Here is a 27991-nt window from a genome sequence, read left to right on the forward strand (position 1 = left end):
AAACTGCTTTCAAGAGCAAATTTATAATGGAACTGCTGACACAGCCTAAACTATGGCTGTGTGAATGCTGCAGAAACAGCTATTTCAGAAAACATTTTTAGCATTAGGAGAAGTCCAACTTTGTTTAAACCTGAACTTATTTTTTTACAATAGCAAGCAATGTTAACAGCATGCTGAAAATGTTAAGGCTAAGTGTACAGTGTCAAAATAGATTGAATCTCTCTGAAAACTGGAAATTCAAGCTTTTTAAACATAATCCAGATGTTTGGCTTTTAATCACATTTCAAGAAAGAGGAAACTTATGCAATACAAAATTCATACATGCATATTTCATTAGTGCCTTTCCTATCACTGAATTAAAAATTTCTAACATATGTTTTCCTCAAACAGATAATGTTTTAAATTAGAAGAGTTGGCAAGAAGTTGTACACCTCACAAATGTCATTGAATTATTTTAACATGGAAGAAAATATTTCATTTTTTATGATATTAACAGCTTTGATAGCAAATGCTGTAGCAGTGATCATTTTTTGCCTTATAAATAGGAAGTTCAATAGTCCCTGAAACAAACTATGTGTATAAAGATGGCTGAACAGCAAGAACTAACAACTACCCTTCTTCAGAATATCTGAGACTGATAACACCCTAATGGACCTATGGGTATTCAACACAGATGCTTTCTCTCTTCCTCACTGGTGTTCGAAACAGCATAATGCTATGCCCAAGCAGCTTCTTTAGCAAGAGCCAGACTACCTTGAAGGTGGAAAAACTTCTTCCAAGAGGTATTTCAATTCTAGAACACTTTAACAACAGCACTATATTTGCTGAATGATATTTAAAGAACTATATGAGTGTGGCCATTGTTTCTGAACACCGACATACATGGTAAATCATATGATTTTTTTTAACCTCCCAAGTCTTAGAAAATTAGACTCTGAGTTAATTTCTAAAAATGGACTTTCTAAATATAATAATATTTTGATATTTTTGGTCATTTAAGACAGACAAAACCTAAGCAATAAAAATGAGAGGAACTATCACACATATAATGGGAAAAGAAAAGGGAAAAAGACAAAAAAATCCTGCTTCTGGCCACCTGCATGTGACATTGGGCTTGCTCTTTAAGAGCCTTGCAACTTCCGAGGAGTATGTGAAATGTGATCATGAACCACCAGGAACAGAAATATGCACTCTGATATGCTGTGATGCAATGTGATGGAGTGAGATATTACTATGAACTTCAGTTCTGTCCAGAAATGTTGGAAACTAAACAATCCAGGACATGCTGAAAGCCCGTCTCTCTGTATCTCCAACAGCTGCTGTGCCTAGGAGAGATACTTAGCCTCTTTCCAAATGGCCACCAGCAACAGTATACCTAATGCAGCCTTTTACAGGCAGGCTCAAGCTTGCCATTCCTATGCTCCAAACAGTTGGAGAGTTGCAACAGGCCTGTAAAGTGGAGAAATATTATTCTCAATTTAAAATGGTAAACTGAGATACAGATGGACACCATGTCCGCTGTTAGAGATGATCTCTGATGTGGGAACACAAGTCTTCTGAGATACGCTCCAGCATTCTGTCCAACAGAATATATTGTCTGAGCTCAGAACTACTTAACATTGTTTGTTTCACACTAGACTGAAAAAAAAAAAAAGAATTATTGTACTTATGAAACATTTTAGTCATCGCAGAAAATACCTCATCTCTAAACCCAGTAAATCTTTATTTCTACAAGACATTTAGGAACCAACACTAGTAGTTACCTTTAAAAGAATACATTAATGCAGTGACGCTGAACTCATTTTGTCTACTGAACAACTAGCGAGATAGAAACAAAAGAAACTTTTCCTCTGTTTCTTTCTATTTCCCTGATTTCAAGTGTCTGTTTTCAAGGATTTATGCTGCTGCTAAATGTGGACTCTGTTATTTGTTGGCATGATGAAAGCTGAAAGCGTCTTCTCATCTCTAATGGCATCCTGCCAAAATATTCTCTGACAAAACTTGGGCTGATTCACAGATCTGAAGTTCAAGAAATTGTCATAACCTAACCTCACTACTTGTATAAAGCGTGCCATAGTCTTACCTTCTCTTCCTATATTAAGCTCTCAACTTTCTGGCTTAGAGAAAATCTTTTTGTTAATGCATCCAGCCCTGATTTAAAGGTGCAAATGATGGAAGATTCACAGCATTCCTTAGTAAGATGATAAATAACTAACTTCTTTCACTGTTAGAAACTGCATGGCTTGATTCTAGTTTGAATTTGTTTAATTTTAACTTCCAGCTGTTTCATCTTCTTACACCTTTGCCAATAGCTTGAATGTCTGTGAAAGCATGACGTTACTACAAGAATCAAACATGAAACCAGAGGACTTGAACTGATCTCAGGTTAACTCTGTTTGGTGTTTCTGGGATTGCAATGCGTAGAACCAAAACATAGAGAAGCAGAACAATTTTTGTAGAGGCTGGTGAACTCAAAATACACACACTTCAGACATTCTTAAGGCTTGATTCTTCCTAAGGCTGTCAGAAAGTCAATTTTCAATAACTTGGCCCTGATACAAATGAAAAATAATGGGTTTGGATTTAATTTGTGCTTATGGACAATATTGCCTGCACTTACATTTTGGCTTTTACTTGTTAGGCTCTCCTGGTTCACTCAAAGATTTTTTTCTGCTTCTATTCATGCTGGAAAGGAGGATGGGGAGCAGGAGAAAAAGACCATAATAGCAGATGAAGTGGATGATATCAATGAAAATTTCACCCACAAGGAGAGTATTTTCTAGTGCACACCACCAACTGCTCTAGATTCACTTTGGAATTGTAAAGTTGAATGTGAAGTGATCTTGACAGACCAGGGAATCTGCCCCCTTGTGTTTAGCATTTTGTAATGAGCTTTTCTGAAACCAGCACACAGCATAACGCCTGTCTATTAATCAAACCTGTCTTTCAGCAATTAAAAAAAGAATATTTCTGTAAAGATACTGCAATGAAACTGTAAAAATGGATTTTAGGAAAAAACCCCACAAGTTCGTGTTAACTTACGTTGCCTCACTGAAATGCTAATCTCTGTGCTCTAAGCAGACTGATAAACTGGTGACTGTAACATCGATATTCAAATCTATATAACGCTTGCAATGTCAGTGGATTTAGAGACTGGTAAGTTATTGCTATTTCAATGTCTGAATTCTAAGTAAAGAAGATGAAAAAGGCATGTCTTGAAAATTGGAAAAGATAGGCGTATATACGAGAAGGAAAGAAATGCTTCAAAGGACCATGGTAGCAGGAAATACGAGGACACAAAGCCAGTAGTGAAGTAGTATAAAGCAAATTCAGGATATTTTGAATCTACTTCAGCTATAGTGAACACTAGGAAAGACATGAACTTTTGGCTTTCTGGCATTCTCTCAAGACATTCTGGTCCTGTTTTGTGGAAAGCCTATCCTGGTAACCATGCATGCCATGATAGCCGTCTGGCTGTTCAAATACAAATTGGAAAGATCTGTGCCCATTAAGAAAAAATATATGCTTAAAGTAACGTGCATTTATGTCTTCAAGTTTAACTGTTGTCTGCCTGGTTATGGATGTTTGTTACACTATGCTTTATATGCAGGGAATTTAGTAATTCCAAATGAAGATGGAAAAATTTAAGAAAAAAACTGAAATAAGGATGAGGGGTAAAGAACAAGATCCCATTGCTTATTTTGTGTTTTTCAGATCTTTTGAGGTATACTCAAAAATAAGTTACTCCAATTTTTATGATGACAGAATCGTCATGAATGGTATCTGCACTTCAATGACATAAATAAAGTAGTTTCACTTCTTAGTTTAAGTGGTGTACTTCCTAGTGTAACAATCATTTTATAATTAGTGACAATTCTAAAAATAAAAAAAAGTATACCTTGTTGAATACTCCATGTTCCTAACAGTACTAGGTTACTTTTTTCAAATCTACATCTAAGTCAACTGGTTTAGGTCATTTCGTTAGCTATTGTGCTAGATGTATAATATGTTGCTATAGAACTGAAGTATAAAGAAATTAAAGTAATGGATACATATTTTAGAACAGGCCATAGAGCTTTTGTACATTAAGCAACCACACTAGCACTACATTAACCCTATTAAAGGTAATTTTTCCAGCTCATTGGTGACTGGCATTTGGTACTGAAGTTTGAAGAATTGCCATTGCATTGATTTTATTCTTTGCCTCTTTAATAAAGTGTGGAAGAAATGGCAGAGGCAGAAGTTAACTGTCCTTTGGTAAAGCCATTAAGCACTTAAGAAAAAGGTTTGAATATTTAAGCCATGCAAAAATCTTTAAGGACATAATATATGTTTTTAATTTAGCAACATTTTATGGGCCTGAAAAAGTCCCACTAGTATGAATACATTTACATTTGATTGGTACAACAAAAAAGACCAAGTTAAGATTACAAATGCCAGGCTTGCACTCACAGAATAACGCCATCTAACAACCGAAGTTTTAATAGATATTATTGTCCACCCTGCTCAAGACGCGAGTTAGGGCATACACTACATCACAGTGTAGTAGGCCACCTGGTGGTCAAATCAGCTAATTATCCATTTTAAACCAACACGAAATTAGAGGGCCATACAAAGAAAAGATAAACATGAAAAAAATGCATAAACCCCATCAACTAAAGCCTATTGGAACTAATGTAAGTATATATAAAAAAGAGTTTCTTCATCTTATCTTAGGTTTTCCAGGAGTGGTCACTGCTTGAGGCAGGATACCAAGGTTGATTGAGTAATGTTTTCTTGTGTTAAAAACCAGCAGTAGCTAAGTTCCTAAGCTTTTGCATGCCACTTTATAAAATAAGGTTCCATAACAGGTTGGTCTATCACACTATACCCCTCAGCTCCCTAGGAAAGACCGGAAGGGAATCTGGATAAAAAAAAATCCGTGACTGTTTTCCAGGAGCTTCCTTGGGAAGCTTGAACACAGGGTACACAAAAATATGTTGGCCAGCACCACTCCTTAAAAGGATGTAGGAACTAGGGTTACCCACAGATCTGGGTCCAAATATCTTATAGCCATACAAAGCAATGGTAACAGGCATCAGTGCAAGCTATTGTTGATGCTGTACATTCAGACTCACAAAAGAAGTGGATATGAAATGTAAGGTCACTGCTGACTACTGACAAGTAGCTGAGGTGCCTGAACAGATGAGTTAAGGTCAAAACTTCAGAAAGATCCTCAACTGTTGGATGACCTGACAACTAGGGATCAGAACACAGGAGAGTGCCTGGTTTTGAGATTTACCCAATCAGAATCTGGTGGTGTTAAAATCTGTAGCACTAGGGTAGCAAATTCTCACCCTGGCAGATTAAGTCAGTAAGCTAAAAGATATAGCTACAAAAAGAATTCAAAGATGCAGCAGTCTCTGAAGAACCTGGAAAAGGGACCACATGCTTCAGGAGGGAAGAATTTAGAAAGTACCAGAGAGCAAAGCAGTGTGCATGTGACTGGAAATGGTGGGTGTTCTGTGCTATTTTTAGCCTTATAAAACCATAAATATCAGTATAAAAGCTTTTTCTCATAAGACCTCTACATCAAATTCACAAACAAATCATATGCATAATCCAAATGGTCTGTGCTGATTTCAATGAAACCAAATGCCTAAACCATCAGATCTCCTATCACTCTATGTCTCCCTGTTTGGAGGTTACCCAGACAGTGAAGAGAAGTTCAGAACATATATAGGCACCCATAAGCATAACAGCTTTTAAATGATGTGCAAGTTATTATAGTAGTATATTTCTAGTGACTGGCTTGAAAGGAAGGAAACAGGGGAACTCGGTAGAAGATTCATTTTCTGGCATGAATTCACTTGGGTGAAGCGTAGGAAGTGTATCTCCTCACTGTTTAAACATGCAGGGACAAACCCCAAAATTTTAGCTATCATTTGTGCATGCCTCAACACCAAGGTCAGGATTTCTCACCTGCTGGTTTACCATGGCAATGAAGGGCACTGTCTGTGGAAATGATTAGTCCACAGAGAGAGAATACCCTTCTGTTCAGCCAAGAGATAACTTGTGGGACACATGGCTTTTAAAAGAGATGTGAAAGCCCCTCACATATAACCCACCTATCCTCCCAATAAGCAATTCTGCTTGCTGTTGCCTGTTGCAGTTGGCCAGCAATATTCTACCCGTCTTTTAATCTGGCTTCTAACAGGAAGAGTTGAGTTTTAATTAATGTGAGCCAAACAGAAACATTTCCATGAAACACACATTTTATTGCTTTATATTTTAATACTCTGAGTAACTTTGAAATGTGCTAGGAATAGAAAAGTTCACTAATTTAGCATTTGTACTGTTAGACAAAATACATGTATATAGACATATGTCTTACAGACAACTGAATTAAATGAAGATATATGTCTTTAAATAACTATATTCTCTTTTCTTTGCTTCTATACTAAGTTCCTAACTATGTTAATCTGCTTTTATGGAGGACTCAGTACTGTTCATTAATTTGTAGAGATACATCCAGCACTTGACTTGAGATTAAAAAAAAGGTGGGGTGTGGGTCTGCCTGCAGCTGGAGGCAGTAGGTGGTGTCTTAAAGGTGAGATATTGCCCATCAGGTAACTCGTGGTCATCACCTCTCCTGGAAGACAAGTGCATTGTGCATGTGAAGGGAGCAAGTTGTGCTGTTGCTTCTGGATAAGACAGAAATTCCTAGTTTCACTGATTTCAGAAACCAGGGCTCTCTGGGGATCTCTGTGGGAAGGAACGCCACTTTCATTCTAACTTACCCCTACACTCATTCACTACTTCTACCATGGTGTGGAGAAAAATGGTAGAGGAACTGCTACAGGAGGTCTATATGACCAGGAGATTCTCCTAAAGCTCAGTCCTTTGAAATAGTCTTACTATTTAAGGACTGGTATCTTGCTTCCTCCCCCACCCCCTTTAATTTGCTCTTGGTCCTTTAAGTTTTTTTTGGAGTCATTCTGTATTGACCATGGCATAAATCCACAGGGTTTTGCCAAGTGTGCAAAATATTTGTAAAAACAGTTGTTCATCTCTGTGAAAGACTGGACTGTCCTTCTGTCAAGTGTTCTGCCTGTTTCCTGAGGGGCTCCTGGTTTCTCATGGCCAGCAGCAAAGTCCTTCAAAAATCAACGAATGCCACCCACAGGTGACTCAGATTCTTTCACGTTTTCTGCATTTAGATTAATCCTCCTGTCCAGGTTTCCATTTAGGAGTTGGTTATGGATTGCCTCCTCTTTGACATTTCCGTTTCCTATGTTTACATTGCCATCAGCTACTCACTAGAGGAAGGGTGCCTAGTCCATGTTACACTGGAATAGCTCTAGAAGCTCAGACTGATGAGCATAAAAGCCTACAGATACCTGACAAAATATGCAGCAAAACAGTGCCTATGTTGTTCATTCAGATCAATATGCCAAAACATGTTTTTGACATCACAGTGAACACTGTTGCCCTGAAAAAAATTTGTAACCTGTCCCAGGCTTCCAGCATTTTGTTCAATGATTTTGGAATCAATTTACTCCAAGATTTTCTGACCATTAGTAGATAGTTTATCCACTCTGCATTACTTTCTGTGGGTGCATGGTCTCTGCTTTGCCACTTTGCCTTTTTCAGCAGTTTTACTAGACTAACAGAATTCTGTTTTGGTGGACTCTAGGGTGATTTGTGGGGTTTTGTGTTCACTTTGATTTAACATCTAAGTCCTCATCTTCTTCAAACATGTTATATTCAGCTAGAATGCTAGGGAGCAATCACAGTGACTTTCCTGTTTCTTTCAGGTACTCTGAATATTGCCTTCCAACTGAAACCAGAGCTTGTATGGACCTGTGGCCATGGGTATGTAGAATTCTTGTACAACAACTATAGTAAACTTTAAGTGATGACATCTCTTATTTCAGGGGTTCCTTGTTGACTGACTGCATTTATCCACTGGTCTCATAATGATTTCATTGCACATCTGCAGCACTTGGTTGCATCTCTCCAGTCTAATTTTGCTCCTTATCAGTGTTGCACTGCAGCTGGCTCCACAATCCAGCTGGTATCAAATCAGTCATTGATCTAATAGCATAGTTACAAATATAGAAATGGAATGCCTGGCAGCCTTCTGCATTGCCAGAACATTGACAATCTTTATATCTGCTTAAGTCATATTACAGATATCTCTTTCTTCATTAAAACCTTAAATTCTCAATGGTTTCAGACACTGTATTTTAATTTCAAAGGTAACTGCAGTATTCAATTTATCTGCCTGGCTCTTTTTCTGAAGAACATTTTTCTTCTACTTTTCATGTTGCCTGTTACACTACATGCGTTGCACTAAAACACCTACATTTTCAGCCAGTCTGCATCTGCCCTGCTTCATGGGTTCTTTTAACTTACATCTATGTCTGTGTTCTGCTGTTGCTGTTTTGGCACTTCTCTGGATAGTCTGGCCACTGTTTGGAGGCATATATTAGATTGGCTTTACTCTAATGTCTTCCCTGTGAATGGGAACTGTGTATTTCACAAGTGATCCTGGGGAATAGATACAATTAAGAAATGTTTTATGTCTCTAGTCACACATGGGTGCTCTAGTTGCTGGCACAATACCATATGCCCTTTTCTGTTTCTGGTATTGGTTAAGAAAACTTTTTTAGAGCTTTAAATTTACTTAGAATTATTTGTATCATTCTGATCAATTCTTTTTAGAGACTAAAACATTGTTTCTATTGCCTCAAAGCAAAGCCTTTTTTGTCTGGAGTTCCAGTTTACCTGGTGCTCAGAGTCACTGCTATCTATACCTGATGATTTTAGGTGTTTTTTACCTGGCTAATCGCAGATGTTTCCTTCCTCTCTAATGTGACTGTTGTCTCAGATCTCATATGCTACATTTGGGGAAATAAGATGGAAGAATTTAATATGTCTAGTTTTAAACTGGCTCTTTACTCATGACCTTGATTGATTCTTGAACTTTGGCGGGCCCAGGGAGTTCAGACCAATAGTCTTCATCTGCACTGAAACCTGCTCCCTTGTGTCTAATCCTCTGGGCACCAAGAGTTAGCTATGAATCTACTGTGTGTATTCATGAGTTGATGAGGAGCTGCTGTTTGGCCATATTTACAAAAAAATCATCCTGTATGTTTATTAAAACTGAATTAAATATGTATCTTTATATCCATTCTAATTTTTAGTAGGCATCTTGTGAATTTTACTGTCTACTTAGCAAGGAAAGTAACTGCACAAAGAGACTGTAGGCTCATACAGCACAATGGCCATAACATTTAATCATTACTGTTAGAAAGAGGAATGGACAGAAAGGTCCCTAGCTCAGCACAGAGGCAAAGATGGAAAAGAGGGGTGATTTTCATCACCCACTTTATTCTCACTCTTTTCATTTATTTATTTATTTATTTAAACTATTACATGTTTCAGCCTCTGGTGTAAACACCTTACATATTCTGGTAGATAGTTAACAAAAAAGAGACACCTAAAAACCATAACTGAAGATTAAATCAAGTAGAATTTCTAAGAGTAGAAATTTTCTTTGAGCCAAGCTAAAGCAATAAGAAAACTAAATATTTTCAGAAAGAAAGCTTTTCTATCTTTTTTTTCCTGGAACCTCGGGAAAAAAAGGCAAAAATCTTCCATACTCACACTATGAGGCATTTAACTATTGACTTGCTAGAGAAAAATGAACCCTGACTATAAATTACATACACTTACTGAAAAGCCAAAACAATAGAGATGAAATTTTTGAGACAACAAAGTGGGATCACATGACTAACTACTTCTCACTTCTGACGGTGTTTATTTGCTCTCTCCACACATGTTAACTAACTAAGAGATCTTGGGAATTATTGTTCTTCCACCTGCATAGCAGACACATAGTCCTCCTTGATGAAGGTCAGCAAAAGACATGTATGTCAGTCTCAATACATCATTCAAAAAGGCTAATGTTCATCTTTAGAAAGTTACCACCTGAAAAACTAGTGGCAATTCTGTATCTACCATCTCCCATTTCTAAGAAAAATCAATGGGTAAAGCAGAGATGATCAAACTCCAGTGTAATGTCTGTCAAAATCTGGATGCATCACAGCAGGGTTTCAAACTGGAATATTGCATAGACATGACACAATGGTACTAAAAACTCCTCTTTTCATGATAACTGAGAGTCAGTGAGAGGTAATGCTGAGTGAGGCTGATCTTCATAACCTCTTTATACAATCAGTGGAGAGAGAGAGAGAGAAGAGAGAAAAGGCTTCTTCTGAAAGAATTTCAGAGTGCTTAACTTAAGCTTCTGCTCTGAATCACCTGTTAGAGGAGCCTCCTCACAACAGAGGCTGGTCTACTTAGCTCCCTTAGTAGTTTAAATTAGTCTTCACAGTTGATCCCTTCTCCCACTGTATTACTAGGGAAACTACAACCTCTCCATAGCCTTCCCTGCAGCCTGTGACAGCATGTTGTTGGTTAGCTCAGTGACACGGCTGGAGCATGTCCTGCACACCCGTAACAGCACCTCTCAGTCTGCAACAACAGGATTTGAAGGGTACAACTGCTATCTTCCCCCAAAAGCATACCTCCACAGAGCCAACTTTAACATTTACAGTTCGTGATCACCGGAATTCTATAGCAACCATGTTTTCTGTAATGCTAAAATATCAGCACCTAGAAGAAGTTAAGAAGAACCACAGGTGTTCCTCACTGGCCACAGGAGCTGGCTAGAGCCTACCCTAGGACCCCATTGGACCTGATGAAACCACAACTGAAATTATAGTGATTGCTTATTTTACCTTGTTAGAAGGAGAAGTTAGCACAAAATACTGTAGCTATTTTTAGTACAATGTATTAAAAATGTGTACACACAATGTAAAAACACCACTTAAGTATGTAAAAAGGCTACAAATATATACAAATAACTATTTTACATTGAAATTTTATATTGACATTTTACATACTGTCAATCTATAAATATAATCTATAATATATATATATAAAAATAAGTATACAAATAAAACACATACACAAATAAAAATTCAGGAGATTATAAACTGTTATACTTCACTGCACTTATTTTTTATAATTTAGATATGTATGTATTGGATGTATTGTCATTGCAAGTTTATTGAGATTTAGTGAATTGGGTTTCATATAGAAAACCTGCTAAAAAGGTTTTCTGTGGTCATTTGGGTTTTGTTTATTTTTTAAAAAGAAACATTACAGTATCTATTATTTATGAAGTGTACTGATGAGGAGTAATTGGGAAAGAAAATAGTATTTCCTGTATTAAGTTTATGAAGCAAAACTTCATGGATAAAGCACATAATTCTCATGAGTTTAAAAAAAAAAAATGTATTTTCTCCTGGAGTATGAGGTGAAAAAATAGGAAAGTGAATTAAAAATTGGCAACTAACTTGAGGAATATGGTAATACTATTGGCCTATATATTTTGTGCTGGTGGTATTTTTTGCTAGTGATATTTTTATCTGCATCCTTCTGAAACAGCCTAATCCACAAAGCTGCTAAAAAACCAAGAACATGTCTACACATAACTTCAAAAATGATGTTGTCATTGTGTTATTAACACTCCTAATTTTATCTTACTTCAATATATTATTTGGTGAGACCATTGGAAAGCAGGTTTAGAGCAGACACATGCACAGACACACTGCACGGAAGGTGGTTCGTCAGAGCATGGGGCTAAAACTGTGAGACTCCTTGAGGCAGGATGCTATGGTTTCTGTAAGGTTATGTGGGCTCAGGATTACTGGACAACCTCATGGAAGAAAAATATCTGGAGAACTGCATAGGACACGCTATTCTCTGACCTGATGGACCCATTTTTATGTTATATAGTTATTGTATAAGATCATAAAAGTAGTGCATAGTTTCACAACCCAGAACAAAGGATGTGAAATATTAAACTAAAGGTTCTGAGATGCAGTGTGATAAAGAGAAACCAGTCCTGGCTTCTTTGAATTTCTTTATTTTTATAGAGGGCTGACCTCCCTTATTTGGAGTTATTGTATGTGAGACTTTATGAGTGAATTGTGAGTGCAAATTCAAAAATCACTTCATGAGATGTTTTTAGTCAGCTGATTCATACGAACTTTCACAAAATCTGCTGTAATACATTAAATACTAGCCTCACAGTGGGCAGCTCCTAGGACTCTGCACTGCTTACATGTGGTCTGCATGTGATCCAGTGTATCAGGAAACAAGAAAATACAGATAACCTAAACTCCTTCAGAAGAATGGATAAAATTTTGAAAGGTTGTGCTGAGAACAATGTAAATCAGAACATGTCCATGTTTTGGAGCCTTATATGGCCTCTTTACTCAGTTCAGGGCATTGAAGAACATTGCGGCACCAGTACTGTTGTCCCCGGTGTTTGACTGCATGTACAACAGCACACGTATAATACCTTTTCTCAGGGATTCTTGGTCCAAAGATTAGGCCAGAGTGCTGCTATACTTCAGCTATTCTTACTTGTTCTTTAGAGAATGTGAATAATTTAGTATGTCTGAGACTAATCTTGAGCCCTTTCTACCTTGTTTGGACACTAGGCACTCCTAGTATATAGAAAGCAATGAAGGTTGTAATTTTCATCATCCTTTGGGGTAAATTAAGGTGCCATTTCCATTTTTTAAAAACTAAAAATGCTTGATGAACAGAAAATGGCTTTGGGTAATTTACTGCTGGACGTATGCACTCAAACCACCACAGCTGAGTGTGCCAGACCATTGCTTCAGTGCTGAATATTTGACAATGCTTTAAGGTCTCACTGCTTGGAACCTTATTCTACCATTTTATACCAGCAAGGGCACAAAGACAGAGCATGTGGAGTTGACTAAGATGCTTGACGTGATGACTGTAAATTGTCCACGTTTTGCAGCTGTAGTAAGGAATGGTGATGACAGCTATGTGGTACACATTTACTTTTGTTTGAAGTCGAATGCCTCTTTCATTCTAGACACACTGCTTTAATCTCCCAAAAGCTGTGCTGGCTTTTGCTACAAGCTCAGTAAATACTGCTTTGCTACAATGTGAAGTTCATCGTCAATGTCATGCTGGGAAGAAATGGGAGAAACCCACTTACTCTTGTGAAATGCATGAAGCCACTTCTTGCGGAAATAGAGGGAGTCTGCTCCATAGAAATTACAACACTGCTTTTAAAAATGCATGTTTACATTTACAATACATTATGCAAGCAACCAAGAAAATGTAAAAATATTTTTCATATTCTCCCTTTATCCATTCTCTAGACTTACTTTGTAATTCCGAAGAGATGGTAATCAGTGTTTTCCTGTTGTAATTATATAAGACATTAAAACATAACATTTATCTGCTTTAAGTAAGACTTTTCACCAACAATAATTTTCTTTTCTGCTTTTTAAAATATAAAATTTGCCAGAAGTAGCAAGGAATTTAATCATATTACAAAATTAGACATATGGACCACTGAAAAACGAGCTGGTTGTTACAGTATGTGTCACAAAGGAGTTTTCATTCTGTTGTCCGGTGCAACTGAAGTGAAAATACTTGTGTAAAAGAAGTTAACCAATTTCATCACCCCCTGCAATAAAAGACTAGGAAACTTTGCTGTGTCAGGTCCTGAACTCCTTTAGTTGACATTCTAATAGCAGTCAGATTTTTACTGCTGCTTGGGGTATCAGGCATTTTTGAGACCTTTCATACAAAACAGTTGATTTTCCTACCTAGTGTGGAAAGTCATAGAGGTTCTTAATCTGTTGAGGAAAAAAACCCAAAACAGCCTAGCACATGGAAATTACTGAACTTCTTGAAGAACAGTAACTGAAGTCATAGTTTTCTGCAAAACTTAGCTCAGTCATTTTACAATACATGCCAGTTAAAAGCATACTACAATGTCAAAAGCAAAGAATAGCTTCCATTGAGGCATGTATCAATCCATGTATGCAGACATAAGTAAGTGCTGTAATTTACTATTGCTGATGAATATCTCCATTGATATTATTTAGCAGAATAATCTTTCTCTTTTTTCTTAAAGTGTTACATATGCTTTGTCAGATAAAATAAAAGCTTTCACTTTGGGATATAATTTGTTAATAGCATTAGAGTCATATTTCAAAAAGGTGGTGATTTTTGCAAGGTAGCCTAAAAGTTTATTAGCAAACTATAATGACTATTCTGATTGCAATTAAAAAGCCCTCCCAAATGAGTCAACACACCTAAGCGCTATCTGCAATCATTTAGATTTTAACATCATGGTTATTACTTATTATCAGGCTGCACAATGAGATATTGATTACTTCTAACCTTTAGATGTAAGAATTCAGGAAAAGTTGAGGTAGTAGCACAGCCTATCTTTCCTGTCTGGTAAACTTATCGCCTTTAGTGGAATTCTAATTATTCCTATTGGCAAGGCAAATCTGAAATTGGTTTATTCTCTTGGCTCATACAGAAATGATGACATATCTAAAAATACTGCGTGCATAGCAGATTTGTAGTTACTACCTACAAGGGCCTCAATCCTGCAGTGTGCTGAGAGCTTCCTCCGAAGTGATGATCATCATCTTCTCCCACTGACTGTTTTAGCAGCTTTGTGCAGGCACTGACAGATTACGAGACAGACAGAAGGCATCCTGGACCGTGCACGATATGCAGTGTAGAAGCAAAAATCTTCACGTTTTCTAGTTTATAAGCAATCCCCTAAGCGTATTGTCCAAATATATCACTCTACAGGCTGTTAATCTTTTAATAAGTTCTCTTTATACGGAAAATCTGCTTGAAATAAAGACTGAACTACAATGTGGCTTCAGTAGGTACGCAGGACTCGGTTTAAATGGAACAAAGTAATCCAATTAAACTAATCTGTTTTACAAGTTAAAATGATACGAAGCACATTAATTGATCCTTATAGGCTGCTGCTATTTGAGCCCTTTCTCTGTTTGCACAGCATTTGGAACCGCTTTGCACATTTGTATCCTCTAACAGCAGAGAACTCAGTCCCCCAGTTCAGGAGAATTACGGGCAAGAGAAACATATAACTGTTATGTGTTAGATTAATTTGCAGAACACTTGGCATTATTATTGCCAAGTAGTCAAATTGTTCCAAGTTGTTCCGGAAGGTTGTTATTAATAGTATGTTTTCTGAGGAAAGTTCTCTCTACTTTTGGAACTGCATTTCTGTTGCCAAGGAAACTCCTTGAAGCACAGCTTTCTATGAGCACACTGCTGCTTTTGTTTGCCAGTATCCTATTCATATCATCTAAGTAAGCACTTTATATACTTCAGCCTCCAGTTTCAAATGTTTAAGTTTTTGTGTATTTATATTACCGCGTTAAATATAGTTTGTGTTTCTTTTTAAACTCGGGGACTCTTGTAAGATTATTTTAACAGTTGCGTTAAAGGACAGGGGTTTTTTTTCACAAGTTTGCAATAAATTAGTTTTAATTTGAATAATAGCTCCATAGGTTATAGCACTAGTCCTTAAGTGTTAATTATCTTTTCACTCTGAAATTAATGTAGTCATTTCCTACTGACTCCTCTACACCATTATTGAAGTGCTGAGGAAAACATGTCATTGAGTTCTGAGCCAGAACTGTTGTTGTGATTAATCCTGGTCACATGGCCAATCTCTGCCAAAAGGAGATCACTGAAAAAAGGTGACAAAGACAGTGATTTCCTGTCAGCAAAGAGTACGACAGGGCTGTCTAGAAGTGATGCAAATGAGGGAAACTTTCACCACGGTTTGTTTGATCCACTCAGGGCCACAGCACACTGAGCCGGAGAGAAAGGCACAATGGAGCAGCAGCACACCCAGAGGAGAAAATGAACTGCACCTTCTGAGGAGGGATAGCTTCCAGTAGGGAAACAAAAACTGCTGGGAGATTTTTCCCCCCTCAACTTTTTTGGAAAGGTATCCTTAGCTTTTGATGTGCATTTTCATGTTATTTAATACAGTGAACCACTTCCCTGTGATGAAATAGTTAGCACTTAACATGTTCAAAAGTCATGTCAACTGAATATTTTCAAAATCTTTGCACTACTACACTAGGGTCTTTCTCTATCTATCATGACCATCATTGCTGAAGACTTACTAGTGCAAGACTTACGGCTTATGCAGTTTGTATTAAAACTGCCATGCATTACTTGTAATCAGGCAGAAAAATGTAATTTCTTTTATTTGATATTTAAAAATGTTTAGTTAATTTTATTCTGAACATATTAACAATTTTAACAATCATCCTGTACTTATTTAAATGGGGTTTTAATCTAACACAATTAAGTTTTGCAATTAATCTTCTCAGGAAAATGGAAAGAATTATCATTAACTTTTCTGCCTAGTATACTCATTTCTAAGCTCCACAGTTCCAGTAAATACTGATTTACTTCATTTTTGAACATTCAAGGTACAGAATTACTCAAGTTCCCACTAAAGGACTAATTAGCAGAGTTTAAATTCTTTGCGTTTGATCCACCAGTAACAGCATATGAATACAGCTGAAGTCAATGCAAGTTCTGTGTACTTAGAGCTTATGAGATCAGGCTCACATGCAGTAGATTAAAATGAAATAAACATGATACATTTGGCACTAAACTGAGCTATTACAGCAGTACAAAGAAGCAAGAGTCCAAAAACATGGAAATGCTCCTCTTAATTTTTTCTTAGTTGATAGATAAAGCGTTAGAGGACAAATAAACTGTCAGCAATTCATTCTGTGACTGCCAGTTTATCAAACACTAGTTGATTTTCAGAATCATTAGCCAGTTTAAGACTGTAAAGCTGAAATCATTTAGGGCTATGGGGGAGCATAGTGAGGAAGAATAGTTTTCTCTTTTTGTAAATCTTTGTACTAAAATCTAGGAAATATAGAGTCATATTCAGAGTTAAAAAACCTATTATATTAAGGACAAAATAAAACCTAGTTAAAGAGAGATAATAAGGTTCCTAATAAAAATCTATGAAGCTCCTGGAATATTACAAAACAAAATTAAGCTGAAAGTTGACATAAATCTATATTAAATCTGAAAACAGAGTACTGGGAAAATAGTCTAATGATGAAAATACATTTTATTTTCCCATACACAATTTTAGCATTTATATATTACGTTATGCTGCTTTAATGTATGCTTTTCCCTTCCGATTTACCTGTTTCATCATTGCTCCTTCCCATTCATAGACTCCTTAGGGGCAATGATTACTGTTGGTAATAGTGATACCACAGCAGGTTCCCTGGCAGAGGCAGCTTGCTGAGCTGGCTCAGAGGTGCAATTACTTGTCAGCTCAATAACTGAGAAGAGGGATCTGTGGGTTTAGGAGAATCCACCAAAATGCAGAGAGTGCAATTAGCAGGTTCACTTTTGAAGCTGTAACTGATAAAGGATGACTGAAGCAAGATCTGTGTTTTCATAACACCCCACATCATGGAGGAATTCTGATAATAATAGCTGCCTGAATTTCTCTTTACAGATTTCTTTCCCCATAGACCATAATGGCTGTGTTCACTGTGAAATGTAGGCAGTGCTCCTGCACCTTAGCTGTAAGCACTAGACCATCCGTGCCTCTGTATAACAGCCTCCAAATAAAAAGGGTGTTACTATTGATTAGAAGAGAGGTTTACTAGGCTAGTTTTATAAAACTGTTAATACTGTTTTTGAGGGCATGATTTATTGTTACGCGAATCTCTGAAATTAAGGATGATAAAGACCTAGTGATTTATCTGATCTCTCTTTTGCTAGTGCAGAACTGTTCCCTCAATTACATTTGCTAATGTTTTCTTTTGTCTACTTTTAAATGTCTGAAATTATGGGGCTTTCAACACTTCTTTGAGAGGCGGTGGTTTGTTTTTTTTTAAAGGCTAATAGATCTTAATGCTATGCACTCAAGCTTTTTACGTTACCTGCATATACTCCCTGCTTTATGGACATAGTCATCTCTTAACCAAACTCCACATTTTTAGTTAAGTCTTTCCTTCAATCCTTAACAATTTGCTTGCTGCTTTCACTAGAAAAGTATATGCAGAGAATATTCATCACAGGAAGGCAAGCAGTCTGTTTCTACCCTTCTTCAAGTGGTTTTGCAGTGACCAGATAGGCACTTTTTAGATGCGGGCTCTATTACCTAGCAGATGCCCCCCCCTGCGGAAACTGCAGAGCAAATAAGCTGCCTGCGCTTTGGAAACAGTGCTGGTTTGTCTGTGCTGCACAGACAAAGCTACTGTCTCTGGCACAAACTTTATGCTTTCGGAAGTGTCATGCTTATCATAATACAGAATTTCATAATATTAGGAGACTATTACTTCCCATTTTGAATATACAACATTCTTCATTTTGCTACCATACTGTACTGCAAACTAATTCTTAAATTATTGCCCTCTTCTATTCTTCTCACCATGCGTTATTATACCAGCCTTACCATCTATAATTATTCTTAATGGTTACACTTGGATACCGGAAAGGGAAGTATCCTAAATAGCACCCCAAATACTTGGGCTGGCTGCTTAAGCTTTGTTGCTTTTAATATGATGGATGGATTGTTTCCTTAAAATTTATGTTTATTGATTTTTATACTATAGGACTAAAACTAGTGGTTAGATTAGGCATTGTACAAGCTGGTCTTACATGGACAGGCACTACCATAACATCTTATTTTAGATTCGCAAGAAACGTTTTACCCATTTCTCACATTGTTTATTTCTGAGCCTAGCCAGGGCCAGGACTGTTAATGTATTATTAAGTCTGATTAAGTATTTAAAAAGTTAGGAAAAAGACATTAGCAAAAATAAGAAATGATTGTCAAAGCAAGAAACGGAGGCCGCTGAATTAAATTCATTTGCAGCCTAAACCAGTTTGGACCTGAACCATTATTTCCATTTATAAAAATATTTTAACTCATGTGACAACCCTTTCTCACTGGGTATTTTAAATAAAAGGACTAAAATTAGAAAGAATAAAATTGCAAGACCATCAAGAAATTAAGATGACAAAGCAAGAAAAAAAGAATTATATTTAAGAAATTATCAAATCATGCAATCATAGAAGAAAGAAAACAACTTCTATTTGACCTTGAATGTACCATTTATTCGACAAGAAATAAAAAAAAGCTAGAGGGTAGTTGTTTCTTGTCATTATACTGTTGCTGATTCTGTGGTTAGTTATTAATTTTATTTTTTATGATTCACAATCTGCTCTTTGAAATATGCCATATGCTCAAAGCAATTCAAGGATGACAACTGTCAGAATTACTCCAATAAAAATTGCCTAAATGAGGAAGATTTACTGCAGACTGATATTTCTGTTGAAAGCCCCTCCTTTCTTTCCCCCACCACCCCTCAGATCCTTGGACTACAGCTTCTCAGACATACAGTGAAGCCTGAATCAATTTTAGAATCAAATCACACATTTTGGGGACCTTCTTAAAAGTACTGTCTATCCGAAAGAAGTGATAAAGCTTCTGAGCTAAGGCTGCTATGACAAATAAGAGAAACCATGTGTGTGTGTGTATATATATATGTTAGATGAAGACCCTATAATCAATATGCAAGTTCAAAATCATTTTGCTGAAATCACAAGCAAATGTGATGATGACTTAACATGACAATGTCTGCTTTATGTATAACTAATAAAAATTAAATTGGAAGAGTCCTGTATCCTGGCAGCAGCAAACCAAAATCAAGGCAAATTTCTTTCTTCCCAGAAGAGGTCTGAAAGGTGGATAAAAATCCAGCTGAAAGCTCCAATCAAAACACATTTTGTTAAATGCTACCATTTCATTTTTTTCCTTCATTTTGTTTCAGTCTATTTATTAATGCAGTTTCATTTATTTCTATTCATCTTGAAGACAAATCTTTGTCCTTCTATAGAATTACACCAAATAGAATGTGATAAAGGGAACTTTCTTGCAATTATGATGTCGGTGCAGCCTGTCAGCGCACAGGGCATGGAAATGAGGTTGGGGACAGGGAAGGGAATTCTAATAGACACCATGATACATACAATGAACGCAGCGATATCCTGTGAGAGAAAGACTTGTCAAGCTAATCAGATCTTCTATAGCTAGGTAAAGGCAGTAACGGTAGCACTAACCTTGTAAAGATGCTGCTGCTGCTCCTCTGACATCATCAGGTCATGGCTGTCCATCACGATGGATTCCATGTCAATCAGCCAATCCCAGAGCTCCTGGTATTCTGAATCAAAGTCCAAAAGGCTGTAGATAAGGAACAAAATGTATTATGCATAAATACTGTGTAGTTGTTAAAATCTTGTATTAGAATAATATATTCTTGAAAACTCATGATGTTCCTAGTTATATTTCTAAAGAGACATTCTGTATTTATACAGAGTGGATGAAAATGAAAACTGAAATCCAATTTAAGACAGTGCCATGACCTAAATTCAGTGGCTAATGCCAAATCCTGACAACTGTTGGCATACTGCATTTGATTCAAAAATTTTGAAATAGAATTCCCCCATAGATGTTGTTGTTAAATGGTTTTTGAAGTGCTGACTTTATATTGAGCAAACTTTGCAACAATCATCTTGCTATAATTCACATAAAAATATTATTTTCATCAAAAAATGGCTCAATCCATTCAGCCATCCCTCTGCTGTCTATCTGCCTATCTCCGTAAATATCCTACATTTATTTTCATGGATGAGTAGCTAGCATTTCAACTTAACGCCTTAAGATAGGCTTGAGTGAATATGGTAAGCCAGTGAGAACTAAGGCCAGATACAGTATTAGACAGGTGTTCCCTACAGACATGTAAGAAACAAAGGTAAGGACAGGAAGTCAAAACAATGAATCCTTGAATAGCCAGCTATCATTAAAATTCAAAGGAGGATCACTACGGTTTTCAACAAAATAAATCATTAGAATAAGGAGCTTAAAAGGATTAATGTGATTCTCTATTGAAAGCCTAGTGAATAAGTAAAGCATAGATTCTTCCAAAACCCTGTGATACAAGACAGAAGGTACATGCTGAAAAATTGCACATTCGTCAAAAAGATACCCCTTGAAAAGGGATCTTCAAACTTGCAAAATTGGAACTAACAAAAGCCTTGTCAGTAGTAGCAAAAAAACCCCATATTGATCAAACAATAGTGCATGTTCCACTAAAGCTAATTTCTCCAATTGTTAACAACTTTTTTAGCGATGCCATTAAAAAAGTTAGCAGTATTTCAACAGAAACAATAAATGAAACATGTTTTTAATGTTATTAATACTATCGCAGTTTCACTTCTTATTAACTACAGTGCCATATGCATCATAATTTTGAAAGCTTATAGATAAACTTGTGACAAGTAAAACTGTCTTTCTGCCAGAAAGCAAGCAAGAGAGAAGAAAGCATTTGCCTTCTGTGGTACTATTTTCAATGAGTTGACAACAAAGGAAGTCTTGTATAATGCACAAGTGTTGATTCCTGCTTCTGAAGTAACTCTCTAGTTTAATCCACTGTACTTAGTAGACTTTTACTCAATAATTTATGAGGTGCACTTACTTAAAATTGCCTGCTGCCCTGAGAAGGTAAGTGATGATGCTATTATAAAGAAGAGCAAGCATAAAAGGGCAAGTTACTATTGTTGAAATATAATAGTTTCATTTGGAGTTCAGGGCTTTTCTCCTGTTCCAGGAGGTATTTTACTCAGATATCATTTTTAAACTAAAATAAAACTAAACTCCATTTTGAATGGTGTATTTGCAGTGATACTGAGTCTTTATCCCTTCCTCAGAAAACTGTATAACCATTCTGTATCTTCAGTATCTACTGCTCCTTTTTTTCCTTCTGTTTTATCCAAATATTATCCCAAGTGATAAAACTGACAAGCAGTTATTAAAACATATGTTTTAAGATATAAGAGACTAGATTTCATCTCATATAAATTGCTACAGATTCAGTTGGACTTGGCTGGTTTGTACCAGTGAAAATCTAAATCAAGATACGAAGATAACGGGAATCAAAGCCTACATCTAATGCTCATGACCTGCTGCTGCCAGAATGGGATGGGATGCCTTTGGAAACTGCACTAGGAAGTGGACTGGGATTTTACTATATTGGGCAGAACGTGTGCTGGATCCAAACACCTGCTTTGCATCTATAGAACCACATCTTAGTTACAGTCCAATTTTGTCCATTTATTGGTGTAAGAGAATGAATCCATCCTTTAAAGACACACAAAAGCACTTTCTCCTGACCTTTATAAAACACAAATAAGCACTAGGAAACAGCTGAACATTTTGATTTCTAGCTAAAGTTCTAAACAACAACTCAACCCAAAATGAAGAGTGACAGAAACAGGATTCACTGGAAAAAGCCCAGGAAGGGATACAAGATGTATCGGGGAATTTTTTTTGCCCATAGTTTATATACTGTGACTATTCTCTTTTTTTTTTGGTTTTCTGCTGTAAAATAAAGTCATCTGGGAGCATTTTTAAGCAAACTGTCTACGGCAGTTATTTGCCTGAGCCTGAAGATAGTGAAGTCAGCCTACAAAGCATCACCTATGGTGGCTTTTTTTAAATTTGATCACAATATTTTTAATTTTTCTAAAATAACTCTGACATTTTTTTTAAAAAAAAAGAAGCTTTGTTTTTAAAATGAATGCCTCACATCTAAATGGATGGATCTACTAATTACTATTAAATTACTATTTGGAAATGGATGCAGGTTACTAAGCCACTGAAAAGATATTCAGAAAATCCAGCAACTGCAGGATCAGTGAAGGTTAAGATTAAAATGTACCTGTCAGTATTTCTGTGGTATATTGAATATTTCTTTTTTTATTCAGAATCTATTTTTCCTGGGCTTAGCAGATCTTTTTTTCATATTGCCACAGGCAGAATCAGGGAAAGCATAACATCTGAAATACTGATGTGTGTTACAGATGCAGGAACTATAGAAAAGATCTTATTTTGGTTGATTATCCAAATCCACCAATTGCTAAAAAAGAATAAATAAGGTCATCTCTTTATTGCAGAAAAGTATTCCTCCAAAGTACCCGAACATTGCCAACAAGAATGCTATAATATTAGTTAAAGGGCAGGTAACTACAGCTTCCTTAATACAGGTTTGTTGGTTAATAAGCTAAAACTATTAGCTACATAATAACTGAAATTACATTAACAAGTATATTTTATCTTGGTAAACAGGGAATCAGATATGCAGAGTTGCATGTCTAATCCCTTGAACCCTAAACATATTTCTTAAAATGTGGACATCAATTTATTATTTTGAATGAAAATTCATGAGCATCTTTCTCATGAGAAAACCAGTTCGTCTGTGGCATTAATAAATAAAAAGGAATGTGAAGCTATTTCCATCAGCCTTTTTCCCCATGTTTAACACACACTTCCAGTTTGTATTATTTCTTTGATGGTATAACTCACATGGTATTTAGAAATACTGTAAAGACACTGGTATGCCTACCAAAGAAATTCAGCCAGACAAAAAGTTCTTTCAAGTTTCTTGGTGATCATTTTTTGGAACTCCTTTCCATACACGTTTTTATTAGGAGGATATAGAAGATATCGGAGTTCTGACCTTAACAGCTTTAAAATTGCCTTATATTCTGTATACTTGAAGCCCCTTTTAATGCATTTACCTCAAAGCCTCATCCGTGAAAGCTCAATACTAGGTGATGACAGGATCCCAGGACCTGTCCTTCACGTTGTGCGATGGTGTTGTAAATATCGTAACCGTATCTTCCGATAGTACCTGTACAAATTCCTCCCTGTTTTTGAGGGGATACAATATCTCCATTCAGATCTGCTATAGCATTTTACAGCTGCCCTCAACTGCTCTTGGGTACCTTTGCTGCCTGGCTAGCTGGTGTTCTACTGCAGTGGATATTCATTCCCTTCTCCTTCATTGTCACTCTTAATTTTTCCATGCAGATACATGAGAACACACTCTGTCGCTGTTGTAACAGAATCGCTGTTCTGCAGGAAATCTGTTCTTTACACACCCACTGGCATCACCCTATTCTGTAGATCCTTCCTTACTTATCTCAGTCTAGCTATTTCCTACACAAAACCGCCTCCTAAATCTTTCCCCCCCATAAAACAATTCTCCATCTACCAGAACTGTTGTTCTCCCTGTAGACACTCTTCTTTCTCCTAGGCCAAACTTCTGCAACAGCTAATGGATAGATACTCTAATTTTCCCAGCTGTGTAAATAGCCTCTTCTCTGTAGAGATCTTAGTCTCTAGCTAGGTCACCCTGCTGTGGAATTTCTGTCCATAATTTTTTTGTCCGCAGTTTTTATGCAATAAGGAAATGTTGTATCAACTGTACTTTCAAAGAGCTGAAAAGCATTTCCGTTGTGTTCAATACAATACCTCAGACTGGTTCAACTGGAAGTTTTCCATCTGAGTTCAGCTCACCCCAGTTTCTGTAATGGCTGAATACATGATATGTATTCGTCTCCCTCCGGTCCTTTAGCCCTTTAAGCCACTGTTGAGCCTCTAAGGGCTGGAATGGACATAAAGGCCCAGAAAGGTGGCCACTGCACAGAAAAGGTAGGGAGTGGTGGTAGTTATTCCCAGTAATAAGCATGTAATTACAAGTGCAAACAAGTGCATTTAAGAGCCTATTTGCTTTACACATATGGTATAGGAACTAGGAACTGGATTTTTCCATGGGGTTTAAAGCTTTATATCCCCTGTTCTCAATAAAATCAAATGTCTGTTGATGTCTTACTGTCTTATGTGCCACAGAAAATTCCAACCTTGTCTTGCCCGCATTCAACTATGGACGCAAAATTAGAAGCTGTTTCTGAACATGTAGCCCCCAGTGCACATTTATATACATATACACACCAATTCTGAACAAATTATTTTTATGGTTGGCACTAGCTGCACTGGTGTGTTTGAGAATATGACAGATTTCTGCATATGTAATGAAGATCTCAGTAATCCTACATAATTAGCCCACATCAACTTTTCTAAAACAGTCATCTTTCTGTATAATAAGAGGGGATGTTTACAAGGCTCATTTATCTTTACAGTCAATAATTTAATAAAACTGTCTTTCCAAGACCTCAACATTGAGTTAAGAATAGGAAAAGGAAGTTCTGGAGATAAAGAACTCACTAAAACCTTGGTCAATGACTTTCCTTGCATAGGAAACTGCAGGCAAAAGTTCTACTGTATTTACTGGTTATGAGAAAGCTTGTACCAGGATGATATGGTATACCAAAACAATGAGCACTAGCTGGCTCCTTCAAACTGCTTTTGCCCCGCACTATTATAAACTCACAGGTATGTTCTTATATTCATTTAAGGGAGCCAGCAGTTAGAAGATACACTTTTGAAAAGACCTTCAAGAAAAAGTCTTAAACCAGAACTACAAGTTTTCTTGGTTGTGAAAAAGGGAGGGGCAGCAAGACTTCATTTTAGCATAGTCCAATGATGAATTTGTCCAAGATTCTTTGCTCAAACTATTAAGTAAGAGTGCCTTTATATATACACTTACATATATAATATATGTGTGTGTGTGGGTATGTGTGTTTACATTTACTAAAAAACAGACTGAGAAGACCAAGTCAAGGGAAAACAGTTAAAATTAAATCTTTCTAGAAGTGCAAAACTGGAATGTTTGAACCGGTGAACTATAAGTGAATGGCTTCACATTCATGTTTCCTAGTCACTAGTAGAATAACGATTATAGAGAATTGTCTTGCAGAGGTATTAATACATTATAAAGATGCTTCCTTGGAAGATGCTAAGAAATCAAAAGACATGAAGCCACTGGAGGAGAAAAGCCTGAAGCAAAAGCACATATTACATTTTTAAAATCAAAATAATGGATTGCTATTAGATAAGGTTAGGTCATCCTATGAACAAACCATAATTTGGATAAATTATCCAGAACCCATTATTTTTTGCATTCATATATGAGAAAATAAATATACAGAGAGAGTTTTCCCCTGCCTCTTGGCCTAGGAAGAAAAATCTTGGTTAACTAGAAGTAAGAAAAAGTATATAATGTAAAAAAAAATACAGATCAGTGAGAATAAAACAACAAAAAGAATAGTTCCCTACCCATTACTTCCCACTGTGTGAACTTTTGACATATCAGCAAACTCTTCCTTTCGCTTGCTACTGCTGTTGTACTGCTCACTGTACAGCTTTAAGGACATCTGTTCAACAGCATCTCTTTGTGCTTCCAGATAGCATAGCTGAACCTCAGCCTAGAGAAAGAAAACAAAGAGAAAAAAAAACACAACAGAACTTTTTTTAAAAAAGATTCAGAAGGAATGCATTTAAAACAAATACTTTTGGACTGCAACAATTTTAACCAAATGATTCACATCATCATTTTTCTCCTTGCATGATAGTCAAAAAGGCTGAACCATTAAGCCAGTCAGAACTGAACTCTTTAGGTTTCTATCAGAGAATGTGCTATATAGTCCATGAGATGTATATCCAATCAAATGCTGCATAAAAATGTCTGGACATGAATGAAAAAGATATAAGAAATCACGCACTATGACAGAACAGGTAGATATGTAAAATTACATTTCTTACAGGCTTCAGGACTGATATTGTTAACACATTGCCTGTGCCTCATAATTAATGAAAGACATATTGCTACAGGTATTTTTGTTTTAAATAGTAAGTGTGAACAAAACCAAACAAATTTGCATTATTCACATTCTTCTTTCCCATATCTGATTACTCAGCAATTTTGATTGCAAGAAAAAAGGCAATAAGTGAGATGTGCTGTTTTCCATCAGACTCTGTGCCTGGCCAGAAGAATGTTGAATAGTATTTGGAATCATAACTTATTGAATAGACACTTTATTTATTGCAGCTGTGGTGATCAATTTGATTCTGGGGCTCTGAGAACCAGATGATAAAAGGATGAAATCTGCTGTTTGCCACACTTGCCCCTAGGAACAGGACAAAGAACAGAGGGTAGAGTAAGTTCAAAAGCACTTTGGGACCAATATGCTATTGTTTTCTTTTAATATGCTTCACTGAAAGAAAAACACATTACAAATTCTGATAATGCTTCAAAACCTGCTACTTTTGTGTAACTACATAGTCTTACTTCCATTAGGAGGGGAATGCCTGCTTAACTATTTGGTGCTATTGCAAGGAAATGCAACAAGCACGGAGGAAATTTTGTGTAAGGACTCTCTTGCATTTTCTACTGTGGGAGGCAGGGAAGTGAAGAGTTTGCCTGGCTGCTGACAGCATGAAAGAGTTACACATCTATGGAACAATGGCAGCTGTAAAGAGAAAGCAGTGAAGGGGCTAGAAAGGAGAAGGGAAATCTGCAAAATCTAGGAAAAATGCAGGCAAGTGAAGGGAAATAGGCACTGAAGAATGTCAGTAAGGAAAGTCTGAAGGAAGGTTGGAATGTCTTTGTAAGTTTGTGGTAATACCAGTTACGTATATTTGCTTATGCCTTGCCTTGGTGCAACTTCTGCTGAGTAATAATGTAGCTGATGTGGAAATTCCATTTCCTTTTAAAATTTATCTTTCAAACATTTATAGCTTTCTCTCTCAGTTGCTTCTTACAGTGAGATTTGTTATGTTTGGCAGTAAACCCCAATATGTTTTTTAGGAATTAAAAAACCCAACAAAAAATAGTAGCAATTTCAAGGACATAGAAGATAAAAATTCCAAGTAAACCGTGCAGGTCTTTTAGTGTGTACATAAACGAAATACAAGGCTTTCATACCTAGTCTGAAATAGTGGAAAATTAAACCACACAGGGTTACCAATGAAGAAACATTACCTGAATACAAGACTAACTAGTTGGGACTGTCCAGTTAGAGTAAAATGTTAAGGTTTGAGAGAACTATAAAACATGCTCTTTCAGAAAGTATAATTAAAATTGCTCTTTATATAACTCAGAAATGACCAAAAGCAGCAAATAAACAAACATCATCACCTTCCCAAACATCATCACCTTCCTGTTCCCCTTTCACCCCAAATACATTTTCCTTTAAGTTGATAAACAATCCCCTTCCATAGTATACAGGGGTTCCTGATCAAATTTCT

General features: G+C 36.5%; 1 protein-coding gene across 2 annotated transcripts in view; it reads right to left on the reverse strand.

Moving 5' to 3' along the window:
- The window catches only part of AKAP6 (A-kinase anchoring protein 6), a 234450-nt gene that overhangs the window by 64360 nt on the left and 142099 nt on the right, over window positions 1-27991 (reverse strand). For both annotated transcript variants that reach the window (XM_059819289.1, XM_059819290.1), the window contains 2 exons: window positions 26021-26169; window positions 20065-20185 (listed from right to left, as the gene is read on the reverse strand). In XM_059819289.1, the coding sequence (XP_059675272.1) occupies window positions 20065-20185; window positions 26021-26169 (270 nt within the window). The remainder of the gene's footprint in view (window positions 1-20064; window positions 20186-26020; window positions 26170-27991) is intronic.

Source organism: Gavia stellata, chromosome 7 (assembly GCF_030936135.1).
Source record: "Gavia stellata isolate bGavSte3 chromosome 7, bGavSte3.hap2, whole genome shotgun sequence".
Lineage (NCBI taxonomy): Eukaryota > Metazoa > Chordata > Aves > Gaviiformes > Gaviidae > Gavia > Gavia stellata.